Source organism: Galleria mellonella, unplaced genomic scaffold, assembly GCF_026898425.1.
Source record: "Galleria mellonella isolate WM207_F2 unplaced genomic scaffold, CSIRO_AGI_GalMel_v1 utg264, whole genome shotgun sequence".
Taxonomy (NCBI): Eukaryota; Metazoa; Arthropoda; class Insecta; order Lepidoptera; family Pyralidae; genus Galleria; species Galleria mellonella.
In genome coordinates this window covers 491,317-513,200 of record NW_026442060.1, presented here as the reverse complement: position 1 = coordinate 513,200, position 21,884 = coordinate 491,317, and the positions used below count along the sequence as shown (strand labels likewise).

General features: G+C 32.9%; 2 protein-coding genes across 2 annotated transcripts in view; one reads left to right on the top strand and one right to left on the bottom strand.

The window, feature by feature from the left end:
- Nucleotides 1–21,884, top strand: part of LOC113509430 (uncharacterized) — a 142,581-nt gene that overhangs the window by 34,359 nt on the left and 86,338 nt on the right. The window lies entirely within an intron of this gene.
- Nucleotides 4,223–21,884, bottom strand: part of LOC113509431 (lysozyme-like) — a 39,964-nt gene continuing 22,302 nt past the window's right edge. Inside the window, exons 4-5 of the mRNA XM_026892774.3 lie at nt 6,747–6,810; nt 4,223–5,678 (exon numbers count right to left, since the gene is read on the bottom strand). Coding sequence (XP_026748575.1) covers nt 5,545–5,678; nt 6,747–6,810 — 198 coding nt within the window. The 3' untranslated portion in view covers nt 4,223–5,544. The remainder of the gene's footprint in view (nt 5,679–6,746; nt 6,811–21,884) is intronic.

Below are 21,884 nucleotides of genomic sequence, written 5' to 3'. Positions count from 1 at the left end.
CAGAATATACTGTAATGTTCATGGTTCCTTCCATAAACTGCAATTTCTGTGGACTAATTAACGTGACCATTATATTTTACCCTTCAAAGCAACATAGCTATTTAGCATATTTGCTCTTGTACACCTAAACGGTGATAGAACCATAAATAGATTAGACGTATATAGCCACCTTTTGTAGGAAGCTTGGTTGCTTGTTTTCTGAATTTAGTTTTTTTTTTTAATAGGCATAATAATAAATAATATTATAATTTCTAGATATATTTCTAAATTAGTATTTAAACTAATATTAAACAGAGAAAAGATTAGATTTTTTGTATGTTTGTTTGTAATGGATAAACTCGTAGTAGTTAATTTTAAACTTTCGCGTTGTTTACGCATATTTTAAATAGGTACATATTTTTTTTATCACGTTAAGTTCCGATTGTATATTTAAACTAAACTCGTAGTAGTTTTTACTTAACCAATTTAAAAAATAAACATTTACTTATAAAAAGTTACAGTATTATAAATAATTCTCTGATGTAATATTTTCAACCAACTTACAAAAGGAGGAGACTTTCTATTCGATTGTAGGAATTTTTTTATATTATTTTATATTATTTTTATATTTATTTTATTATAAAAGTTCTGAGGTACACTCAGAACTTCGTCATTTATAAACTGATTTAAAAAATCTTTTGTTGTCTGAAAGGATTTACTTTCAAATTAGCTTAATATAAATTTTATTAAAATCGGTTTAGTAGTTTAGTTTCTAAATTAAAATGAATAGTTTTGCAGCGATTGAAGTGGGCGTTTTCTTTTGTGGAACACAATTTTAAATTATTTATTTTGCATGTTTCTAGATATATTTCTAAATACATAAAAGATGCTACTAGACCGCTAGTCAATACTCGGTCATAATTTAACGGATGGCAGTATGTAGTCCAAATCCGGCTTGTTAAGGTCACAGCGACTAACAATAGATGTATTTTTTCTACCAAAACTGGATATTCATAATATATTGTTTTATATTCAGAATGAATGTATCAAAGAGTTTTTATAGTTTTTCGGATAATATATAACAGGTGTCAGTATATTTAATTTTGGGAGTGGGTGTTCACTTTTTTATGTTCATTTTAGAATGTAACTATCATCATCTCAGTCATTATCTGTCCACTGCTGAACATAGGCTTCACCCATATGCTGCTATAAAGAACGGTCAACACCCGCCACCATCCAGTGCCACTGCATCCACTGACTCCTTGTAATGCATTTGAGGTCGTCACTCCATCTAGCGAGGGATTGTCTTACAGTGCGTTTGCCCTATCCCTTCCCCATCGGTTGTCGGTTGTTCGAGTTATGTGATCAGTCCATTGCCAATTCAGCTTGCTTATCCTTCAGACTATGTCGAACCAAAAACGCAAAAGAACCAAAGCAATGGTTCTTTTGCGGATATCCTCGTTTCGGATTCTATCACGCAAAAATACTCCGAGCATAGCTCTCTCCAGCAATATAAGTACATTGTTTATATCTAAATCAATTATATAAAGAGGAAAGAATTGATTTTTTTGCTTGTAATGAATTATCTAAATAAATCTCAAAACTAAAAATACTATTTCGTCTTTAGAAATGGAAATATATGAGGGGTGCCATAAACATGACGGTATTTTTTTTATACGACTTAGAATGGCAAACAAGCTGACGGCCCACCTGATAGAAAGTGATAACCGTCGCCTATAGATACGAGCAGTATCATGGACATAACAGAGTATACTGTTTCGCCCATGATACCCCCTATGAGTTGCCATTCCTGAGGACTCAGGTGTTATTCCTCTGTCCCCTGTAAATTCTCGCCATATCCCACCCTTCAAACCGAAACACAGCCATGCAAACACAACTGCTTCACGGTAGAAACACGAATGGCATAGAGGTACCCAAGCAATCGACTTTTGTACAAAGTCTCCCTCTCTGATTGTTGTGCCCATGATACTATTTATATATAGAGGAAGGTTACCACTTATTATCACATCGTCGTCGGGTCGTTAACTTGATTGTTATTCTAAATTTAAAAAACATTTGTTAGATCAGCTAGTAAACTTATAAAAATACATATATAAATCAATTAAGAGAAAACACAAACTACTATAGTATTTAAAAAATAAAATACACTTTTAATGTTCACAAAGGTACCCCAATAAAACTGAAAATAAACGTACGTCGTTCGTAATATCCGGGGCTTTGAAATTTGTAACGAGACGAGGTGCGACGGAGTTTTAGCTCACACTCAAAACCTGTGAGTATTTTCGGCGACGGATTTCAGTTATACAAACATTACGTTTTATTCTGAAAACTTATTTATTTTTACACACACTAACGTACTATTTAATACAAATATTTTATTTCGAGTGTTTGAAAGTACTTATAAATATACAGACAGCGCGGAATAAGCCGCGTGTGGGATTTGATATTTATGTTTATGTATATAATTGTACTTTTTTTTCTATGGGTGTCGTGAGGACTTAATTGGGGGGGAACGTGAGGACTTAAAGGGGAAGGACTTATATGGGAATTAAATGGGGGGAAAAGGGATTGTTGGTAATGGAGACTGAGAATCCTACTAGCAATATACCCAACCAGGTCGACCTCCTCGCGATGCTCCTTGGAAACTATTATGGTTAATTCTTGATGAATTCATCACGATGGGCTAACAGGCATGTTTTCATTCTCATCCATCACCCTTCACTCGTGCTTTGCCAGTGTATCCTGTTAGCGCACACGGGGTTATCATTTTCACCCAAAAAAAAGGGAATTAAATGAGTGAAGGTTGAGTAACAGCGTCTCTCTCAAAACATCCTAAAGCCTAACTGCGATAGTCAACCCACTTGCTAAGAATGGCAAGTACTGGCAAAACCCCCTTTCATAGGGGTGGGGGGGGGGGGGCTAAGTTCAGCAGATATGATGTAGTTAATTATTGATATATTTTGAATAGATAAAAAAAATTAAATCTATTTTACTAACATTGTGATATACAAAACTTTACAAAAACTGGTTTGTTTTTCTGTCAATGACTTATGGTTGTGATATTACCTTTTTTTTAACATATTAATGATTTAAAGAAGATGGCAATTCCAGAAATTATTTGTGAACTTAAATTTCAGCTCATTTTTTACATATAAGACTTGGCAGCATGGTCTTCGACCTTTGCCTGTTTCTTTGAGGAACGAATGAACCAAAAAAAAAAAAACAAATCTAACTTCCAGTGTCTGGTATAATTATAATGTATATTTTTAATTGAACTGAATCGATATTTCGCTATAGTCTGGGAGGTCCGTGGCTACTACGTGGGCCGGTGCTGGCAGGGAGCCGGTCTAATTCCTTGCCATCAGATATGTTGAAGCGTAAAGCAATCATATATGGTAAAATAATGTCAAATATATCTCGCTATGGTATGTAGTCTATATAATTTTGTACCAAACCTTAAATTTTTATTACAGTGTAGATGCTTAAATGTTAGTTAACAAGTGTTTTATATGTAGACTGTTTGTGTTCATAAGTACCTGTATTTTCACAACAGAAAATATAATTGTATCTATAGAGACATTCTCGTATTTATTATTCTTTATTAATAATTATATTTTTAATAAATTATCTAGGAGTCGATTCTATACTACCATATCTTAGGTTTTGATAGGTTTAGAGGACGGTCTCATAGAATCAACCACAATGTTTTATTATATAATTGAAAGACAAAGCAGGCAATTATTAAAAATTACATTTTAGGCATTATAATAATAAATATATAATAAAGTGTTATATGTAGTTCATGGTACTTTTCATGTCTATAGGCGTTGGTTACTACTTTCTACAAAGTAGGTCGTCAGCTTGTGTGTATACAGTAAAATAACTATAATATATATTTCATAAGCTAAAAATGCATCGCAGGATTTTCTAACATAATTCTGCCAACCTTTTTGCTGTTCAAATAAGATGTAAGCTTTGAGAGGATTCATCGTTAACGTATAGAGCGCCTGCACGTTTAGATATAGCAATAATGTGCATCCAGGTTAATCCACTAGAATAAGTCTCTCAGGCGTTAAATGGTTTACTAAACTGGAAGGGAGTGAAGGAGCTCTTATTATTACAATTTGTTTACAGATTTTCTATTAGTATATTCTATAACTTCTAACCATTTTGAATTCCTTTAATTAATTTCCAAGATTAAATTAATCACAAACATATTATGCAGTATTCGTTTATTATTCACATATTTATATGTATTACTTGAATTTTGTATACAACAAAAATCATTAATATAATAATAGATTTTATATAAAACATTAAAAATTAATCTATGGCAGTGTACTTATATAATACTAAACTTAACAGAATAAGAGAGTAGGTATGTATAGGGAACGATTCTGAGGTGCCCTTTTCTTGTTTTATGGACCATCATAAACAAAAGTTATAATAATTTTGACTTAAATCTGTTTTAAAAATTTATATTGGTTTTATTAAATTTTATATTATTATTTAGTTTATGTTGGTCCTTACAATAAAGATTTTGCTGGGATATCAAATTTAAATTTTAAGTTTAGAGATATATTTAATTTATTAATTTTCTATACCACGAAGGTGGCAAACAAGCATACAGTCTGAAGGTAAACGGTCACTGTAGCCATATTTGTCGTCCTGTACAACATACAAAGTTGTCACTCTAATTTTTTTTAAATAACATAGCTAATTCTTTAATTAGGAACATTTGTTAATTTTGACTTCTATTTTCAGAGAAAAAAGTTGTTGTTTGATGTTAATGATATCGTTTTCATTCTTTATAATGACACGTTGAAAAAAGATATTACAAAAGACACCCAATATTGTTAATGAACGTGATTATAAGACTAATGAAATAGAATTCAACTAATACTAACTAGGTATTAAACAACAACCTTATTTTACCGGCTAAATGTACTTTTTCACTAATTACCCAGCTCTAGGACTATGTCTTGTAACATTTTCTATAGATAAAAGTTACAAAGAACTTCAACTAATTAGCTGAATTCATTTATTTATACAAATTACTCAGTGAAAGGTTGCGCATAGTCGATAAAAAATGTGTAATTATAAATGGTTAGGTACTAAATATAAACTTAATTGGATGCTTGTACTGAAAATCCGTTATTCTTTCATAAAAACATGTATCTATAATAATTAATAAAAAAAGTTAATTAATTCCCGGCTCTTATTAACTATAAACCATGTATCGCAAAAGTCTATGAGTTCATATCTATAATAATCTATGAGTATTTCTTATTTATTGTAAAATGACGCTGTAATTGATTTTTACCTAGAAATTATTTAATACATTGTTGCGAAAATTAAAATATGCTTTATAACGTTAGTTTATAATATGTCTACGAATATATATATTAGGAATGATTGTTGCCAACAGTGAATAAATTTAATCTTGCCAGCAATAAAATTGATAATACTATTTTATTAAAAAAATATGTGTAACTTAGTTTAATATGAGCAAATATTTATGCAAACTTATATAACTAGTTCATATTAGCATCTGGATAAATCTGGTAGACTTTTCTCCTTGCAATACGAGTAGGACACTGGCCAAGCTTTGAATCCCACTCTGTCGTAAATGCGTTTAGCACATCTGACATCGTCTGCCAGGTCTACGTTTAAAAGATCTGAAAGAAAAATACACAACTTATACAAAATTGTTTGATGTAATTACTGTTAAACTAAATAAACGAGAAAGATAAAATAAAATAAATTTATTATTAATTTATCTTTACCATGTTTTAATTTTTTTTAAGAAAAAAATAAAATTGTTTCTTTTATTTATTTAATATTGATATATATGTACTTAAGTTACCTTTTTTAGAATATGATGTATACAATTTTTACACTTTACATATAAAAATTATGGCACGTTGTTATGATTATGTTCTAATTTGATATAAATAAATGACTTAAGTATGTAAAAACTATTAGAAATACTTCTTTATTTTTAAATAGTTAAGAAAGTGAGACAGAATATTTTATAATAAAAATACGTGATGGGTTATACATATTACTATAAGTTTGACTAGCTGTATCCCGTGACTTCGTCCGCGTGAATCAGTGTATGAAGCATTCTATATGTTGTAAGTTAGGACATAATCTATCCGTGTACCAAATTTCATTTAAATTTATTCAGTAGTTTCTGTATGAAAGAGTAATAAACATCCATCATCTTCACAAACACATGCTTTCTTTTCCATATACAACATTTGAAATAATGCTCTTAGCTAATGTATTCATAGTTTTTTTTTTTAATGGGTGATAATGGAATGGTAACCCCACCCGCGCTATTGGTATACACCGGCGGGGCACCAGTGAGGGATGATAGATGAGGATGAAGCAGGTCAATTAGCCCATCGTGACGAATTCAACAAGAATTGTTCACGATAGTTTCCAGAGAGAACCATGTGGAGGTCGACCTGATAGGGCACATTGCTAGCAATGTCGAACTCCATTGCTAACAATCTCTTTCCCCCCGAATGTATTTATAGTTAGGCAGATAACCTAAAAGAAACATTTCGAAACGAGCAGTTACATCTTCAAATAGGCGTAATTAATAGAAGTAGCAATTTACTTAGTAGTGATAAATAACTTCGGAACACAGATTAAAGTAATGAAAAGCACAAATCTCGTATTTAGCGAGAACAGGTGCGGAACGGAGTTGAGGTGTTAATTGTGTTAGCAGTGAGTACCTTCGCATTTCATGCTGCAGTGCCCTCCTTTTCGACCTTTTTTGCACCATTCCTTGTTGTGGATCTGTAAATTAAAAGCGTTCGATTACCAGGAAACACTTATTAATGTTATACATTTAAAAATAAGTTTGTTACCATAGCTATCGTAATAAAATTTGTTGTATGCATTAAGTATTTGGGATGGAATATGACATAGGCTACATAACATACGAGTATTACGCACATGCGGACGAAGTTATGGTTAAAAACTAGTATAGTAATAACTTAGTTAACATTACCTTTTTACTGCCGCATGATTAACATTGTCGTTGGTGTATGTATTAATTTCAGATTTGTTTATATACTTTTACATATTATTATTTATAGAAGTGTATTATACATTGTATATATGTATAAGTATTATGTATAACTGATGTCATTAATGTCTTTACAAATAGTATAAAAGTATTGCAAAAAAACCGTTCCTTGTGACAGTCTATGGGGAGGCCTATGTTCAGCAGTGGACAGATAATGATCGAGACGATGATGATTATTGTAAGAAAAAATAAAATCTTTTCTCTTCATAATATTAGTTTAGATATATTTGTCTGTCTATAGTACCCGAATATTATTTTCACTGGTCAGATAATTTCCTTTGTGGAGGAAAAAGTATTTGTGGCCTTGACAATGGAGTTTAAGGGAGGTCTCTAAGAAGTATATACTTTGCTTCTTGTTATAGATATAAACATACGTATGTTTTGTTCGTATAATAGATATGCTAATTTATCTTTAAACCAAACCACAGAATAGTTAATAGCACTAGTAATCAAACTTTATACTAATACTCGTATTGAAATGATTTATGCATCGCTGTGTACTGTAAATTAATGTTTCCTAGAATCAAATTAATCAACCTTTAGAGTCCAGTAGCTTTAATAGTAATAACGCTGTTGTTAGTTGCTCTAATAACTAGATTTTGTTTCATTATTTGTGAATGCAATGATATGTCTATTTCTTTTCATACTGTTTAATTATGTTAGGTGCATTATTTATTTATTTATTCATTAGTACAAATATGTGTACATGGCGGACTTAATGCTAAAAGTATTCTCTCCCAGTCAACCATAGGGAAGTGTCAGAATACTCGAATGCGGTACTACTAATTATTGATAAACATAAATACTAAAATTACATATATAAACGAATAAATATATATGAATAACAAATATACTTACACATATATGACATATACTATATTATACATTTTATATTAATTTAATGTTTTTTTTATATATGATATAATGCAACATGCTGTTGGTGTTCTCATTAATGTTTCTACTGTAAACAGCTGTGCTTGTATGATTGTGTTCCAATTGGAAGGGTGGGGGAAATGGAATTACAGGCATATTCAGAAGGCATGACACAGTAGTCCTTTAAGAATGGCAATATATGAGAGGTGTCATGGGTATCTCAGAGTATTTTACGAAGTACATAATGCTATTCATGTTTATATTAGACGGTAACTATTTTCAATTAGGTTTGTCGTTTGCCAGTATTCTAAGTTTCTTAAAAAAAAAAAAAAACTAAAAAAGAAGCAGGTTCTCAACTCGACTATATTTTTTATGTAAATAACGTTATACATTTCTCAAAATTGGTACTGATTTTGGTACTTTTTTGCGACATTGATGACGAGTTTTGCCAGTAGTTGCCAAGCATGGCGGGCAGGTTGGCATTGGCGTAGTTAAGATTTTAATGATGTTTTAAGAGAGACACTGCTGCCCATCACTCAACCATTAGGTTCCTTTAGTCGCCTCTTACGACACCCATGGAAAAGGAAGGGGTGGCCCATTCTATGCCGGTACCTACATGGCGATACATAAAATAATACGTTTAGAAAACTTTCAGTTTCTTTTTCGAGTTAGTTCTAGTCTTTGTTTTGTTATTTGTCTCTTACGACGTTCTAGGTATATTTTGTCATCACTTGTTCACTCAGAGACTGTTGTAGCTCTTTACAAAACAATTGCGAAGTATAAATGAATTGTAACTGATGAATAGTGCTGTAGCGTCATGGCGTAGCGCAAATAAATAACCGTATTAATTAAAAACGTGTTTGCTGACAAAATAGGAACACCGGCCGCCCGTGGACGGACATTGAAATTTACATTTTGCGTCCCTCACGTATAAACTCGTATCGGTTTGTTACTTCTTTTTTTAAACATTAAAAGCAACTTAAAAAAGATTTGTTTGTCAAGTAGATATAAATTTATTTATTTATTTATATTTTTAATGGTTGGTTGGTAGAGAATGCTACTAGCATTAAGTCCGCCTTTTGTACCGTATTTTCTTTTGGTCCATAATATTATTTAAATTAATAAACTAATGTACAGTGAAATCCTATTGTATGTATGTTTTAACCGTAAAGCAGTTGTGTTTGCATGGCTGTGTTTCGGTTTGAAGGGTGGGGTATATACACCTGACTCCTCAGGAATGGCAACGCATGGGGGTATCATGGGCGAAACAGTATACTCTATTATATCCACGGTATTGCTCATGTCTATAGGCGACGGTTATCACTTTCCATCAGGTGGGCCGTTAGCTTGTTTGCTATTCTAAGTAGTACAAAAAAAAATTATATATTATTATTTTTATTTTCCGTGGTTGTCGTGCAATTTATTGGTTATTTATTTATAAATTAATAAATAACTACTGAATTGATTACTTTGCTTACAGTTTCCCAAAACGTGTAATGAGCCCTAAGTTCATTATACTAATTAAAAAATTTTAAACAACATTTAGAAAAGCTATCTAATTTTTCATTAAAACTATCATTATCTAAGAATTGAGAAAAGAAATAGCCTGATAACTGCGAGCAAACTGAGTAGTACAGGTGCAGCGTTGGGGTGCGTACAAAGAACAACGGCTGAAAGTTGCAGGAATATCTATTCTATCGTTGAACAGTAGATAATGGTGCACCATCCAATTGCACTTTTGTCTCTTATTTATTTAATCTATATCTCATATGAATTTCAATAAAAATTAAACATTTTAACGTGACAACAGAAACATCAGACAAAGAGAGAGAGCTCTCTTTGTTCAAGAAATAAAAAACACTGTTATTCTTTATTAATACATACTATATTTCTATTCTAATAATTCAACCAATTTCAATCAGTTTCGAACGACAGAGTCGTCATATTTGGACAGGTTATTAGTAAACAGTTTAGTATGACGGTTTAGTTGCAACCACATTAAATGTGGTTAACTGCGGATCTGGATATGACAAATTGAATGGTGTGACTGAATAAAACTGACGATTTTATACGAGTATGTTAAAGGTTTATTCAAGGCATTTGGTTTTTTTTAATGGATGATAATGGAATGGTAGCCCCACCCGCGCTATCGGTAAACACCGGCGGGGCACTAGTGAAGAATGATAGGTGGGGATGAAGCAGGTCAGTTAGCCCATCGTGACGAATTCAACAAGAATTGTTCACGATGGTTTCCAGGGGGAACCACGTGGAGGTTGACCTATATATAGGGTATATTGCTAGCAATGGGGCTGTCAAACTCCATTGCTAACAATCCTTTCCCCCCAAGGCATTTGGTTAGGTAATACCGTCTGTTAAAGTTATATGATGTTTTGATGTTAATTTTTTTTATAGAATTTATAGATTACTATTATCTATCTTCTATACTTATAATAAATCTGTAGAGAGGTCAATTCTGTACATGAAATTTATTTCCAAAATAACTATCAGGGGGTGATTAGTGATCGATACTGATGCTAAAAATGTAATCAGTAAAATTTTTGGCTGTCTGTCTATATGTTCGTTATAGAAACAAAAATTACTCAACGGATTTTAACGAAACTTGGTACAATTATTCTTCATACACCTGGGCAGGTTATAGTATACTTTTCATCACGCTACGATTAATAGGAGCAGAGCAGTGAAGGGGAATGTTGGGAAAACGGGAGAAGTTATTCCATTTTTAAGCTTCCGTCGCGTGTGCAGCCTTAATGGCCACTTTTTTAAATGTAAAATTGTCCACCCGTGCGACGCTGGGACGGGCCGCTAGTTATAAATATTAGTCATCTAGTCTTAGAATTATTGTAATTATTAATCATTAGTCAGAGAATGGGCCATCCCTTCATTTCTCGTGGGTGTCGTAAATGGTCGCTAAATTAATTTAATGGGATGGACAGTATCGTCTCTCTTAACACCACCAAACCATAACTACGGTTGCCAACCCGCCTGCTAAACGTGGCTACTACTGGCAAAACCCTTCAAGGGGGAGGCCTATGTTCAGTAAGCAGTAAACAGCTAATATGATGATAATGACGATAGATCATTAGCTTTTACTCGTGACTTCTCTCGTGTCTGCGTGCGTGTATGCTAAATTTTAAGACGATTGTTTCAGCGGTTAAACCGACAAGAGATAACAAACAAACTCGTTTTTACATTTATAATATTAGCAAAAACGAAAAATGATATTAAATTTTCCGTTAATTTCGCTTGTTCGGAAATCGAACCTAATTAATTGAAACAATATGTTAAACCACTATGGCGTTCAGATCGTTAATATGCGATTCGTACATACTTGTATGGAATCGTTAGATCGCATCAAAACGACAATATCGCGGCCGGAAAGCCCCGAAATGTCATTATCCGCTTTATCCGTCAAAAGCGTGGAAATGTAAAATAATAGCATCGAATTGCGGTTAAACGATTAATATCAGACCGCGAGGTTTAATGAGCGGACATTTTTTGGGCTTTTTAACGTGCACCGCGACATCGGATTACATTGAAACTCACCGTATATTGTGTTGTATTGTTACAATAATTTCCAATTAAAAACAGCGATGACAATTCGATTAATATCGATAACATACCGTGGATAATAGAATTAATTTTAATTGTATTATGTACAATTTTTGGCTTTGCATAGGTAATCGGATTGCATGGAATCTCCCTGTATACTGTTTTTATAATAATTTACAACTGAAATAGTGATGTTCCCGTTTAATAAAGACAATTGAATTAATATCAATTACATATATATATATATATATATATATATATATATATATATATATATATATATATATATATATATATATATATATATATAATATAGTCATACTGGTTTATCAATCTCGCGGTGGGACATATAATTTTTGGTTTTGCGCAATCTGATTACAATGAAACTGCGCAAATTCTTAAAATAGTGATGTTCCATTAATTTAATTAAGACAATTTGATTAATATTGATTTTATTATTATTTTATTCTTATTGATAATTTATTGTAGTTAAAATAGAATTAATTTTAATTCTATACAGGGTGTAAAGGACTGGTTGGCAAAAATTGAAAAAGTGAATCCAGATCAGACCAGACAATGTTAAGATACATAAATTTACTTTCGTGCTGTCTTTAATATCAGAAGCGTAGTGGTGGGTACGTTACTTTCCATAAATAGGCTCTCGGGTTCAATTCCCAGTCAGGTCAATTTATGAAACAAACTTTTCTGGATTGACGAAGGTCTGGATTGATCGTTACCTAATTTCTCATAAGGGTATCTTAATTTGTAATTGTATGGCTCCTATAATTGCCCATTTTGACGCGGGGGAAGGGATTGTTAGTAATCCAGTGTACCAGTCCCATTGCTAGCAGTATACCCTGGTAGATCGACTTCCACGTGGTCCCTACTGGAAACCATCGTGCTGAATTCCAGGTGTATTCATCACATTGGGCTAATTGACCTGCTTTTCATATTCACATATCCCTCACTGGTGCCCCGCCAGCGTATACCGTTAGCGCAGGTGGGGGTTTTAATTACATTATCATACTTTAAAAATTATCCATTTTGATGCAACACGTCACTAGATGGCGCTGCTATATAAATGTAAACATATAAGTGGCGTAAAAAATATAACGTCATTCGGTCCCGAGACCCGAGAGCGTCCTTGTATTGTTAAAAGTTCAAAACAAATGACACGATCCCTTCGGTATGTGGGACTATTTACTTTGAAATGTCCTAATTCTGTGAATTGTTCGATCAGACGTGTTAACAGCTTTCAAATGCAATATGGAGATGGTATCGCCTGAAATGGAGCCGAATAATTGTTATTTTTTCGTGTCTAAATTTTCTGTCAGGAAATGGATCACAAAATGTTTTATTTAAATTCGATTTTTTTTTATTTTCCTAAAACCTTAATTATAGAATGTTTCAATAATACTCGATGAAAAGGTTTTAATTTAATTTACTCTATTTCAATAGAATTTAATGAAGAGATAATTAAGTTCTTTTTTTGAATTTATTTCAGTGACACTAAATTAAATTAGTAACAAATTGAAACATTCAATCAATTAATTGGTTTTTTACTTGTATTCTCTACTACTGAATTACTATTGGTTTACATAGGGGAAATAAATAAAAAACGTAATGTACACATAATACTTCTGTTATGTTAAAAAGAAAAAAATTAAAATATTTTTATATAACGTTTACAATTTCGGACATTCAGATGTCTGATAAATCGTATCAATATTGGAGAAGAGACGTTTATCATTTCCCAATCATATTTCCATTTTTATAATATTCATTATACAAATACTTCATTTTTATTCATATCAATTGGATATAAATAATTCACACCGCCACCTGATCGAATCGATCACAATGAGTGTCGAATTAACGTCTTGTCTCGAAGTGCGACAACGGATTTTGTCGAGGAATTCTCGAGTCTGACGCCAATCCGAATATTCGATTTGAGATTGCAATTCGATACGTCACTGAGCGGCGGCGGAGTTCGGTTGAGCACTATGATTGAAGGCAAAATAGTTAATTTTGAAATTAGAACGTTGAACAATGTTAAGTATTCGAGTTCAATATAAATTGTAATCACTAATAAAATAATGAATTATTCATCATCATCATTATTTCAGTCATTATTCGTCCACTGTTGGACTTAAACCTCCTCAATAGATTGCCATAAAGAACGGTCCTGAGCCACCTGCATCCACTGACTCCCTGTAATGCAAATAATTATTGCTCTGTTAGTAAATGTAGGCTAATTTTTATTTTAAGTTAGATCGAAAGGACATAGTTTCTCATTTTATCTATAGGCGACCGGTTACCATTTTATATCAGGTGGGTCGTTAACTTGTTTGCTGTTATATGTTTTTAAAAAACCTTCAAACCAAGTTTAAATTGAGGTATATTTTTTTAAGAAAGTGAATAGTTTTCTCAGTAAGAAATAATGTATGAAATTAGAAAGTAACTGAACTTTAGAATCTTTTAAAGAAATATAAACCAATCATTGACATTTTACTCATGCTCAAATGACTTTTATTCTGACACAGTTAAAATTACGGGATATCACTAGTATTTCGAAATAAAAATAATTGTACTTAAGCGAAGTCGAGAATCCAATAAAAGCGAAGTTAAATATTAATATCACGGTACAGTTCCTTTAGCAATGCTGTCTTCTACGGCTTTCTCATATACTATGATTCCACGAATAATATGACGTCATTAATGCCCTGTTCAACTGCGTCGCGAGCTAACATGTGGGGCGCGATTTGCATTGTCACCAGAGGGAGCCTCGTTACTGAGTCTTCTGAGGTCGCGGTGCGATCGATCGAGTATATTCGCATAGTTGAGTGACTACTATAGACGTTAGGGACGTTCTGATATATCGATATATTTCGGGTATTTCTGTCATATACATCATTCACACGATTTGCTGTTCTTTAAATACAACTTGTTAGTTTTGATATTGCCGTGTATCATACATTATAATGTTAAGGATAATATGACATCATTAATGTCCTATTCAAGTATATTGTGAGATAACATGAGCGGTGCGATTTGCATTGTCATCAGCGGAAATTTCGTTTCTGAATCTTCTGAGGTTGCGGTGGGATCGATCTATTCTTGTCTATTCGCATAGTTGAGTGACTACTGTAGATGTTAGGGTTGTGCTGACACATCGATACATTTCTATCAATTTTTAATAATCGATATGATGTTTCAACTTACCTCTGTCCCATTTGTGTTTCAATCGTAAAGCAGTTGTGTCTGCATGGCTGTGTTTCGGTTTGAAGGGTGGGATATGGCGTGAATTTACAGAGTACAGAGAAATAACACCCGATTCCTTAGGAATGGCAACACATGGGGGGTATCATTGGCGAAACAGTATACTCTGTTATATCCATGGTACTGTTCATATCTATAGGCGACAGTTACCACTTTCCATCAGGTGGGCCCTCAGCTTGTTTGCCATTTACATTTCACTAAGATGTATAAAAAAAAAACATCGATTCAATAATTTCGATTTGATTGAAACAAATGACTGAACGGAAAATCATGCGGCTCTTGATTCATTGACGGTAAGTCACTACAGGTTAATGAAATTCCTTTTATTATTACGATGATATCATATGTAAAAAATGATAACTGTGATTTTCACATGCTAATAACTAATGTTATACTCGCTAGTATTTGCTGTTAAAAATTGAATATGATTTTTATGATAAGAACAAGCGATTGGATAGCGATTGAATAGGATTGTATAGCGTGCAAAAGTTTCTATTCGCTATTCTTTACGGCATGTCTACTGTGATTTCATATCACGACTAAAATTAACAAAGCGCAGCTGATGACTTACTGTAATTTAATTTAGTGCTATTTTTTAGCAGTCAATATGAAGCGACTTAGCTTGAGCGACGTATGATTTTGCCTATTATATGATAATGATGTTTCACTTGTTGCATGTGAAATATTCTAAGTTTACATAATATTGTAGGAATTCTACAATTCCTAAAAATTAGTAGTACTTCTATATATATTACTGGTATTTAGGAGAGAATATGCCCTTTCTTTGAAGGTTTCAATGTCGTATTTATTCGAGACTACAGCTACTGGGAATTGACTTCATAGTGTGGTTGTGTAATATTCAGAAATAAGCACTTTTGATTATTTCTTAATCAAAAGAGCTACTTCTATATTAGTCCCGTGTTGATAGTATCATTTTCTGTACAACAAAATCTTAAATTATCGATGTCGACATCACCCACAGCACTATAAGACACGTTCCACTCTGCAAATCGAAGACCCGATTGAAATCAGCCGGCGGTCGGTAAATAACGTCTCGTGAGCTAATACTTTCCCCTGAGATTGCTAATCTTAAGGCTGTGTCGCTCTGATGAACTCCAGGTGGTGTTTGCCGTAGGAAAATGATTTGATGCTAAGGTGAATGGGTAGAGTAGACTTTTTAGTTTATTTTTCGTTTCAGGCCATAATAGACAAATTGCAAACGAAATTCCATTTTTGAATATGTATTATAAAGAAGAAGTTCTTTTGCTTATTTTGATTTCTTTTTTTTTGTATATGTAAATAGCGTAGAATTTGTAATTATAAGCCTTAGTAATTAATATTTTGAATTAATTTAAAAAGGAATAGGTTCTTAAGGCGTCCGTTTCACCTATATGTATCACGATATCTTCACGAATTTTGATCGGTCTTTAATTCTATTAAATTATTTCAGTCTTTTTGCGTTCGATATTGTTTATATAAGTCCTATATTATGTTTTGCTGTATTTGAAGTCACTGTTTATTTGTGAATACTCTAAAATTTCTAAAAGAAATTTGAAAAGAAAATGCCAAACACCGATTTCCTTTAAGAAATATTATATGGCTTTCTTAATTTTTCCTGTTTCAACTGAATTGTTTCCTCTAAAACATTTATCTTGATAACAGAAAATAGACCGCTTCAATGCTGTTTATTTATATAACTCGTGTTTGCTATGGAAAGGAATGGGTATAGTCTTTACATTTTAAAGTATGTAACCCTGCTTTTATATATGTATATTACATAAATAAGTATATAATATTTCTCATTTCTATTCTATCAGCCGTTCACTGTTGAACATAGGCTTCCTCTATAAGGAGGAGGGGGGGGGGGGGGTTTGCCAGTAGGTTAGTTGTCTCATCGTGACGGATTCAACAATAATATATCACGATGGTTTCCAGGAGGTCGATCTGATCGGATATTTTGCTAGCAATGGGGCAGTGAGAGTCCATTAGCAATATACCCTTTCCCCCATTATGTATTATTACATAGTTCATAGGAAATTATTTTTAAAAATTTGTGAAAAAAATATCTGTTATATTAAAAAGTCATCAAATCATCATATCAGCCTTTAACTGTACACTGCTGGACATAAGCCTCCCTCTTGAGGAATTTTGCCAGTAGTTGCCACTCTTGGCAGGCAGATTTGTAACCGCAGTCAGGCTCTAGAGATGTTTTAAGAGGGACGCTGCTGCCCATTCCTCGCTCTTCCTTAGTCGGTTCTTACGACACCCATGGGAAAGGAAGGGGTAGTCTATTCTATCCCGGGACCATACGGTCATATTAAAAAGCCTGCCTAATATTAAGTTACAAGTGTTATTTTTTTTCTTATGTATGTAGTTGTGAGTTTTAATGTTTAAGTGGTTGTCGGATAAATAATAAATAAATAATTACATTTGTTATTTTGTTTCAGGTAATTTTCATGTTTAAGATATGGTTGCGGAAGGACATGCTAACTTTAAAAGGAGTCTCAGTAAGGGTGTTTAGATACTTCTAGACTTATTTTATTCCACATCTGTGTCAAAGATTGTATTCATTTTTAGCTTTGAAACTAAAACACAGAAAGTAATGCTATTTTAAAGTAGAGAATGGTAATTGTTTTCTTTAAGTATGAACAGCACCATGGACATCACAAAATACAATATAACAGTTATGGTAGTTCTAATGGGTTGGCATTCATCATCATGTTAGCCATTATGTGTCCACTACTGAACATAGGCCTCTCCCATAGACTGTCATAAGCATTCAATGACTCCCTGCAATGCATTTGAGGTCATCACTCCATCTAGTGGGGGTCGCTCTACACTGAGTTTGCCCGTACGGGGCCGCCACTCAAGGACCTCTCCTCCTCATTGAATTGCAGATTGGCATTGCAAAGAACTTATGTGTTATAACTCCGTATTCTATGATTTCACTGCCATATTCCATATTACAATTCGAAACACGTATAAAAACAGAGGCGTTTGGCTGCAGAAATATGATTGGAACAAGAAGTAGGTGTACCTATAGAGTTGATTATATACCTTATGGTAATAACTTTATGGTAATATAAAGTTAGTCGAGTTATATTAGACAGACCTTCAGTGAAGAGTAATATAGTATGCCAGCACTGATTCATTGTTATCAACGCAGTAGTTTAGTAGATAATGCGGACCATATACAAGCACAGTTGGATCCATCGCACCGGGCGGTGCATTGGCCCACTTCTAAATTAACACGGGTAAATCTGAGCATAATACGCTCCATCCGTTGCGTACCGTCGGCAGAATAATACGTGATCGATGTGCCGATGCGATGTTAGAGAATTGCTCTCAGCAAATCCGGTGACGGTGAAGTGATCTGTCTTACTGCATCTAAGATGAAGTTATTGATTGCAGTTATATTATCTGGCAAATCTGATTTGTAGAACTGTGACAATTTGTTTGGATGATGGCTTGATTGCGGTACGGGCATCCCAAGATCGATCCCAATATAAACTTCTGAATTTTCGAATTCATATTTGGATCATATAAAAAAATCTCATCTGCTTTGTGCTGCGGTGGGTAACTAAAGCTATCATCCATTAAGCCATGTTAGAGGCATTCATTCGTCGAAGGCGCCCGAGAAACTTTTAGCATCAGAGGGCGTCATTTTCACAAGTAGCAGTAGTATTTAGTCAAGGATTGTGCTCATGACTGTAATCCCTAAAGGGATAGCCAGAGACATTTGTCGAACCGTTGTGGTGAATGTAATATACGACAAGGTTATATTTCACCGAGAATATTAGAATCCAACATGGCTGGAGGAAGATGGATTAATTGGCGTATTTCAGATTATTCTCCAGTAGAGACGTGGCCCCTTAAAAAAATCACAACTTAAAGAATATAGCAGACAGTTCTAAGGTGGGCACTGCCTCTTCGGTCTTTCCCTAAATACGTTTATAGGTAGATTTATTTTGGTGTTTTCTATTATTGGAGAGTGATAAATTTAATTTGACATGCAAAGTTTTTGGTGTCCGCTAGATTCGAACTCACGAGTTTTGAGGTCTATAAATTTTGAATAGTATATCACTGGGCCATATCGTTTTCAATATCTTAGATATTATACATATTATACGTCAGATGATGTTGAGTGACGTTCAAGCACATGAGAATTTGGACGAATAATAATAAATACACAAAAACCTGGATTTAACACGTCATGTTTTGTATGTTTGGATTTTTTTTTATTAATGTTCACGGATATTTTTTTCTTTTATTAAGATTGGCACGTGTAAGCGATAAAAACATTTTTCTTTATAAATTTAATATTCTTTTATTATTTAATTTTCGGACAGAATCTCTTCAGACATATTAACGATGATCTTTTTATTAACGAAATTAAAAATCATAAGAGTCTTGTAAAGTATTTTCTTTTTCGTAATATATTAATCTATACACTAGCACCTAAGTGGTCGCATACAGTGGAGTTCCAGAGGAGTTTCTTCCCGCGAACGTTCTGGCTGTGGAATAAATTCTCTGCTGAAATTATCCCTCAAAAGAAAAAGTCGTCTTACGTTCACATGCATATATATTAGAAATCAGGTTCTTTATAATAAATAACATGTATTAATAAAAAAAAAAAATCTGAAGTTCGTCTTCAATGTATCAATGAGAGAACATCTATATTTACTGCAAACAAACTTAACGATAAGTTAAGGTCAGAAAAGTACTTATATAATCATAAATATGTTGTAATTGTAAACATGGAGGAATTTATTATCATTATTTATTATATTTTATACTGTACTAGTGGGCAGTTAACGGCTGATTTGATGATAACAGTGTCATCAGGCTACTGCTGAACTTAGGTCTTTCTTATAAGGGAGGGTTTTGCCGGTAGTTGCCATTCTTGGCAGGCGGGTTTGCAACCGCAGTTGCCTAACTTCGGTGATGTTTTAAGAAGGACGCTGCTGCCCATCTTTCGATCATTAAGTATACACTATACGACTATAAAATACAATATAATTTATGATAGTTATTATTCAACGCTATATTTACGTTTATTAAATTCTGTCTCGCTATTATTTACTTTTATTGCATGTATGTATTGGCTCTAATAAAACTTAAGTCATATTATAGTGAATTCGTACTATCTTCATAAACAATATATTCATAAAATCGTCAGCTTTATCAGTTTTTATGGACCTTTATAATAAAATTATCCTCTTTGTCGTCTGACTGTACCCAGTCGGTAGCTAGATGCGACTAGATTTTCTGATTGTAATATCTATTTTATTACACTAACGTGGTTGAAGCACGGCTCCGATAAATGTATTATTTGCACTATTGCATTGTTATCAAATATACTGCAAGGATATAATTCCTTCTCGATTAGTTTTATGTTCAAGAACGGATTAATATTGTTTTACTTTTTTTTTTATTTATAGATATTATTCCGTACTTTGCACAGTTTAATTGCATTAAACATTTTTGTGTCGTAATTATTACGAAAATATGTTTAACCATTTCTCATGCTCATTAAAAACTTTACATAACCATATGGTTCATAGTGCTGTTCATTCTATAGAAAATGTGTATTATTTTTCATCCTTAGATCTTTAGCTTGTTTATCGCTCCATATCTGTCTATCTTCACGTCAAGTCCTTGCTGAGTAGGCAGAGAGAATCGGGTACTAATTACCCCTACATAGATCTCTTGTTTCCTGCACTTTCATAATTTGTCTCATGTAAGCACGCTAGTTCCGGACTCTTGACTCCTCCTTTAGAAATAGCAATATACCTTCTCAGGTCGTCCTTTACGTGATCCCCCTCTGGAAACCATTATGCTGAATTCTAGGTGTATTCGTTATGATGGGTTAACTGGCCTGCTTTTTCATTCCTATCTATTAAGCCTCACTGGTGGCGGGGTTATACTTCCATTAGCATCCATTAAAGAAAAAATTGTGACTAGATAAAAATTTGGATCTGTCTGTTCTTAGTTTTATGTATGTGAACGTAAACTTATATTTTTCGTTAATTTATTAATGTACATTACTAATTTATTTATTTTGTAATTGGATTATTTAATAGATTGAATTTGAAATTGTTTATGTATAGTTTACCCATTGACTGCCTATAGTGTGTTGCAGTACTGACAGCCTACGCCTCTGTAAACTATAGCTATTATTCTATAATAAATATACAAATGTAATAATACCAGGAAACAATCAGTGTTTGTTATCACAATCATAATAATCAAATTCTATCCAAAAGCGAATGCGAGTAGATACCCAAATATGTGGCCAAATAATGTATCCGTGCCGGCCCATACGTGTGATAGATAAATGGCGATAAATATTCTGATTTAGCAAGTTTATCATTATTTAGAGTGCGTTCCGACTGAATGATTAGTGTGCATCATGCGAATATTTCACGGGACTAATTGTAATGCAAAATTAATGTGATACATAATTGTGTATGGAAATTCACAATGCCCATACGCGAATTTCCTACGTAAATGTTTTTATGAAATAATTTTGTTTTATTCTCTCACAGGAACTGAACGTATGTAGAGGTTACGTAGTTCATTGAATATTAAAATATTATATTGTACTTTAAACGTATTGTGCAAATACAAATACAGATAATTGCAAGGAAAATGTTAAAATCTAGTATTTTGATGGGTAACATTATAATTTAGAGGTAAAATACGTATATTTATATTATGGTAGGTATGGGGATAAATGCCCTTATTCTGTCTTTTTCGACATTCTAACGTAAATATATGAAATCTATAACAAGTATATTATACCTTTAGATTATATAGAAACAGTCTCATTTTTAATACGTAAATACTCATTTTATTTATTAAATAATACGTCAAGATACATTTTATGCGGAAGTATATAAAAAATTCATAAAAAAACAAGTCAATTAATTTGACGATAAGTTGACAAAAATTTGACTTGTTATTGAGGCTCGAGGCTCTATCTATATACTCTTAGATTATCCTTTCCCCGTCTGTCTCACAAGAGACTTGGCATGAAGACAAAAATTAGGTTTCAACT